Here is a 6,248-nt window from a genome sequence, read left to right on the forward strand (position 1 = left end):
CTGCCGATTACCTCTCTCAGACCAATTAGATCGCACAGGTTGGGTCTCCTCCGGACTCCATCTGCCAGCCAATGTCGGCTGGCGACTCCCCGGGGGAGGGCCTTCTCTGTTGCAGCTCCGGCCCTCTGGAACGAGCTCCCTGTTGAGATCTGGACCCTTACTACCCTCCCGGCCTTCCGCAAAGCCACCAAGTCCTGGCTGTTCCAGCAGGCCGGGGGAGCTGAGAAGCATCTACCTCCACGGAAATTGTGAATGTTGGTTTTGTTTTTAATATGTTGTCTTTATCTCGTTCCCCCCTTTCCCTTGTCTTTTGTGAGCCGCCCGGAGTCCTCCGGGAGTGGGCGGCATACAAGACAAATAAATAAATAAATAAACCACCAGCTGGCGATGGCACATGTGTCCATGGAGAGAGCTCTGTGTGCCACCTCTGGCACCCATCATGGCTCTATAGCCTCGTTTGGAGGGTAGAAGTTGAAACAATTTGTGTCCAGGATGCGAGGGCTCTGTAGATATTTTCACAGCCCCCTTTTTGACTCGGGCAGTGTCCAGGTCCTCAATGGAAGGCAAGTTGACCATAATTGTTTTTTCTGCAGTTCTAATTCTCCGTTGAAGTCCATGTCTGCCTTGTTGGGTTGCAGAACCAAACCAGACAGTTATAGAGGTGGAGATGACAGACTCAATCACTGCCCAAGGAGCTGCTGATTCTGTTCTACAGAGGAATGATTGAGTCTGTCATCTCCACCTCTATAACTGTCTGGTTTTTCCCGAGTTGGCATAGAAAGGTGGCAATCTTGGTTTGCATGGACATCCAGCCGCCTTGTCCCTCCTTCCAGCCACTGCCCAGGGCAAATCCACGCCCCTCGTGGAGCCGTTGCTTTGCTCCTCCTTTCCTCCAGCCGCTGCCTCCTTCTACTCTTCTGCGCGCCCCGGGGCAGTCCTGGAGCCGAGCCGAGGGGGGCAAGCCCAGCGCCCGTCCCTTCGGGTCCAACCGCCCCTTCCTCCTCCTCCTCCTCCATCCCAGACTTTGGCATTTCCTCTGAGCTCATCCACTTCAAAGTGACGCGTCTCGCTCCCCCACCCCTCGGAAGAGGAAGCGAAAAACCCAACAAGGGGGGGGGGGGGAGAAAAAGTTTTTGCAGAACTTTGCAGAACTTTTGCAAGCCGCGCCGCTGCTCCCGCGGGGAAACCAAGCGGCGTCCGGGCCCCAGGGCGGACGAAGCAGCCCCCCCGTGGTTGACGAAGCCCCAGCCGCCCACGAAGACGATCCACGACCGCGAGTGGCCGCCCGTCCGTCCTTCCCCTCCGAGGGGTCGAGCCCCGGGAAAGTCTCGCTTGGGCGCCCGGCCAGCAAGCAGCGGTCGCAAGAGCCGGGACTCAACCCCGTCGGTCGGAGAAGAGGAAGGGGGGGGGGAGGGCGGCCTGCCCCGTCGAAAGCTACCTAATGATGGGTTGAAAAGCAGCCCGGCGGAGGGTTTGCAGGAGGTGAAGGAGCAGCTGAGCTCGACGGGCGACGCACGCGTGGCTTCCCCGAGGGATCTCCCCTCCCCGTCGGCCTTGAAGACCCTCCCTCCTTCCATGGCCGTCTACAGCCTCCACGGGCGCGTCTTCTGGCCGCTCCTGACCGGCGCTTGCACCCTCCTGCTCTGCCTGCTGCAAACGCTGCGCGGCCAGGCCGGCCCGACGGACGGGGAAGCGGGCTGGCCGTCGGGGCTGAGAGAACTGCCGCTGCCGGTCCCTCTGCTGCTGGTGGTGGTGCTGGTGGTGGTCTTGTTAGCGGCGCTGGGCTTGGGCCGGCGGGCTTGGTGGACGGCGCGGCGGCGGCAGCGGCAGCGGGCCGCCCAACGCAGCCCCGGCGCTTGCGGAGGCCGGGAAGCCCGCCGCCGCGCCCTGCTGGACGGCTTCTACGAGACTCGGCTGCGGCTCTCGCCCCACGTGCTGGGCCACAGCAAAGCCCACGTCAGCCTGGTGGTGGGCGAGCTGCTGCGCGCCGGCAAGGCGGCCGGCCGGCTCTCCCTGCGCGGGGATGCCGTCCAGGTGGGCAGCGCCTATGAGCAGCACAAGGTGGGCAGCCCCGACGGCTTCGACGTGCTGCTGCCGCTGCGCCTGCCGCCCGGGCTGGAGCTGCGAGCCCTGCCTTGCGGGACCGAGGACCAGCAGCAGCAACAACAGAGGCAGCCCGGGGCCAGGGGCGTTTTCCTCTGCGCCTTGCGGGTAGTTGAGGGCGGGCAAGGCTCCCCCAGCCGGGCACTGTGCGTGGCTGCCGGGCCGGGTGAAGCCGACGGGGCATCCCTGCTGTCGGCGGCACTGGTGGCCCGCTGGTTCCAGGCGCAAGTGCAGCGCTGCCTGGGCGCCGTGCGTGCCCGCTTGCAAGAGCGCTGCCGGGTACGACTAGCCGTCGGGGTTGCTGCCCCCTGCCCGCTGGCGTTAGAGATTGTGCCCTGCTCCGACTACGTCTGCTGCCACCTCTCCCTGACCGTCCACCTCACCCCGGCCATCCCACTGGGCGAAGGGCTCTACCTCACCCCCCGGGTCTGCTGCCCGCAGCGTTCTGCCGCCCCCCAATTGGGCACCTTCTGGACCCTCAACCTCTCCAAAGCGGAGCAGCGCTTCCTGGCTTGGCTTCGGGACCAAGTCCCGGCGGACTCCTGCCACCTGAGATGCCTCCAGATCCTCAAAGGGTTGAGGGAGCTGGGGGGCCGCGCCCTGGAGACCCCCTGGGCCGCCCAGTGGGATCGGATCCTCTCCTCCTACGTCCTCAAGACGGCCCTTTTCTGGGTCCTCCTGCATAGCCCGTGGCAAGCGTGGGAGGACCAATTCCTGGTGGCCCGGCTGGAGGACGTGGTCCTTTTCCTGGTGCAGGCTCTCCAGCGTGGGAGGCTGGCCCACCTCTTCCTCGGGAACCCTCACCTGCCCGAAATCCTGAGCTTGCCCAAATTTGTCAAGGAAGCCTCTCCGGTAAACCTGCTGGCTGATTTTGACCGGCCTGCTTTGGAGAAGGTGGCCTCGCAGCTGCTGAGCATCTGGAAACAGGCACCCAGGATCATCCGGATGTACGGCAGCCACAGGTACCGAAAGCAGCATCTCACCTGAGGCCCCTTCTATATCCCCTCCCCAACCTGGACTTTGCACCCCAAAAAATGAAGGTTGAATCGCTGTGTATTCCCCAAGACAAATAGGGCTTTACGACAGGTGCTAAGTTGGGTAGAACGTGCGGAGCTCCATTCAAGGTTGAGGACACCTGGAGGACCTTGACTAGGAGCCAAAGGATGGTCTACATTGGACTTTTGGTCTTCTCCTAAGAGTTGGACACGTGAGTCCCGTTCTGATCCAGTGTGGAGTTCGGGGGCTCGATCAGATTTGGGGTGTTTTTTACCATCAGGTTGGACACCTTGAAGGAGGGAGATGTGGGGGGGGGGGATGGAATGGAGCATCTTCTTGAGGTTCACCAAAGTTCAAGAGGACAGGTTGGTCCTCATCCCTCCTGACTGATTCCGCTTCTGCCTTCCTTCTGCTCAGGGTTTCGGCCTTCGTCCATGGAAAGCAGGCCAGATTTCCAAGATGCCCTTCGGTGGGTTTGAAGGGCAAGTCTTGAGAGAGGGAAAAATTGAGCGTTTCTGCTTGGGAAATCTCAGGCTATTATGACTCATCCTCCTGAGTTGATGTTCCGCTTTCCTTTTTCCCAGCCAAGTTAGGAATCCGAGTGGGCCTGCTTTGGCATTTCGCCCGGTGTCAACGAAAAGATGGAGTGGCGGCCCTGATATGTGGCTGCTTATTATGGGCTGGAGTAGAAGAGAGGAAAACACAGCCTCGTTAAGTTTACAGGGAGCCTTCAACTTAAAACTATTCGTTTGGGGGCTGTTTGAAGTTATAACAGTCCTGAAAAACATCGGGCCGTTATTCGCATTTATGACAGTAGCAGCATCCCTATGGTCATCTGATCAAAATTTGGATGCTTGGCCATTGGCTCGAATTTACGAAGGTCCCTGGGTCATTTTGCAATCTTCTGAACAGTCAAGCCTATGGGGGAATTCAGTTTTAATTTAGGTTACTTTATTGTCATTGCACCTTGTACAATAAAATTAAAATGCGATCTTCAGTGTACAATGGCAGTTCAAATTGTGGTTGTTTAGGAACTTTGTGCAATCCTTAAGCACAACATCAAGGGGTGGCTAGTTTCCTCATTGACTTGACTTATTGGAAGCTGGCAGTGAAGATCACAAGTCGTGATGTGACTGTGGGAAGCATTTGTTTAAGAACCGTGTTCCTGACTTAACGACTGCAGTGAATTCACTTAACAACGAAGGCAAGAAAGCTTGTAAGGGGGGGCAAAACTCACTTCATAAGTGTCTTGCTTAGCCGCAGAAGTTTTGAGGCGCAGTTGTTGGTCATAAGCCGGGGACTTCCTTACAATCATAATTGAGAGCAGAATGATGGGTCATAAGTCATGTCGGTCCTTAAGTGGATCATCACAGGTCCCGCTTTAGAACCTTTTTTGCAGTGAGCCTTAAACCAACATGGCAATTGCAAAGCTTAACCCATTGTCCATAAGTAAATTTAACATCATACATACATCACCATCACGGGACATGGAAACAGCTGGGTGAATCCTGAGCACCCAAAATTCCATTGCATGCAGCTGTCGGAATTTTAAATCCAGGTCATAGGTAGCTTTCGGGGGCTTGGTCATAATTTTGAACGGTTGCTAAGCAACTGGTCATAAGCCAAGAACTACCTGTGCTCCTTTGAGAGCGGTCATCTAACACATGTGAGTATACCGGCTCAGGATGATGGGAGCTCAGATTCAGCACACCAGGAGTTCCTAAGGCCAATCTTGGAAACATTAAGAATTGTGGACTTCAATTCCCAGAATTCCCCAAAGGTCCACCGGTCTTTTTTTTTTTTAAAAAGGTTTATTTATTTATTTTCCACTTTAAAAATATAAACATTCCATCTTCCCATAAGCAATGTGTCATCTGGGTACCAATATTTCTGTGCAACATCCTCCTTCCGTAAGTTATAATACATTGAATATTTAAAACATTGTAAAGCTTTACTTTTAACATTTCCTTCGTAACGCATCTTCTAATAAAAACACAATAACAACATTAAACGTAGTTCTTCTCATCATGCTAGTACTAACAATGATCATTTCACTCTCCTCTCTGTCTTGATAGATTTTCTATTCTTCTTTTTACCTTCTTCTGTTTCCAATTTCACTTTTTTATTCTCTAACCATTGATAAAATCTTAAAATTGCCAAGGTAGAAGACAGACTCCTGTCCTCAAGGACAGAATACCGATACGTATTCAGAGACCAAAATTAATCACACTTTATTTTCATGAAAAGTTCGTTGTTGTTCTTTGCTGTTGCCTAGGCTGTGTGAAATTTTCCGAAGCATTTGGACATGAATTCAACTAATTATAAACAGAAACATTCAGCTTGCTAATAGGCTGCCGTCTTTATCAGAGGCTAACAAGCCTTCCGCGTGCAATATTGTCCATTATAAAGCACTAATTATACCCCCTCTTTTCATAAAAGCTGACCCTTCAGCCTAGTCACTGAGAAAGTGTGAGGTTCGGCTGTTTGTTATTCCGATGAATCCCTTGGCACTGGGCCTTCCCCAGATTTACAAAATAATAATACTAACAACCCAGGAAAAAATCCTTCCTATCGGCTGTGACCAATAGAAGAGGCAAGGATGTGAAATTGTTCAGTAGATCAAAAAAAAATGTTTTCTAGCAGTGCAAATTCCGTTCTAGTTCAGTTTGCATGCCAAGAATCAGATCTGCAAAGGCTACTGTACAATGGCTGGTAGCGCAATCTGTAGACGGCAGATTGAGACATTCAAAATATATATTTTTCAAAAGAGTTATGTAATGCCACTGCTTAGCTGCCAAATGTTCAAAATCCCCTCTCTCTTTGTCTCTCTCTCTCTCTCTCTGTGTCATTGTCTTTCTCTGTCTCTGTCTCTCTTGTCTGTCTCTCTCTTTCTGTCTGTCTCTCTTTCTCTGTCTCACTCTCTCTTTATGTCTGTCTCTGTCTGTCTCTTTCTGTTTCTTTCTCTCTGTGTCTCTCGTCTGTCTCTCTGTCTGTCTCTGTCTCTGTCTCTGTTTCTGTCTCTCTGTCTCTCTTTCTGTTTCTTTCTCTGTCTCTCGTCTGTATCTGTCTCGCTCTCTCTTTCTCTCTGTTTCTTTCTGTGTCTCTCTATTTCTCTGTCTCTCTCTGTTTCTTTCTCTCTGTGTCTCTCG

General features: G+C 53.2%; 1 protein-coding gene across 1 annotated transcript; it reads left to right on the forward strand.

Annotated features, from left to right (window-relative positions):
* The first annotated feature begins 1,131 nt into the window (after positions 1 to 1,131).
* Positions 1,132 to 4,872, forward strand: ITPRIPL2 (ITPRIP like 2). The gene has a single exon (XM_032231013.1). The coding sequence runs from the start codon at positions 1,576 to 1,578 to the stop codon at positions 3,088 to 3,090; it is 1,515 nt and encodes a 504-aa protein (XP_032086904.1). The 5' UTR covers positions 1,132 to 1,575; the 3' UTR covers positions 3,091 to 4,872.
* The last annotated feature ends 1,376 nt before the right edge of the window (positions 4,873 to 6,248 follow it).

The sequence above is a fragment of the Thamnophis elegans genome, chromosome 14 (genome assembly GCF_009769535.1).
Source record: "Thamnophis elegans isolate rThaEle1 chromosome 14, rThaEle1.pri, whole genome shotgun sequence".
Taxonomy (NCBI): Eukaryota; Metazoa; Chordata; class Lepidosauria; order Squamata; family Colubridae; genus Thamnophis; species Thamnophis elegans.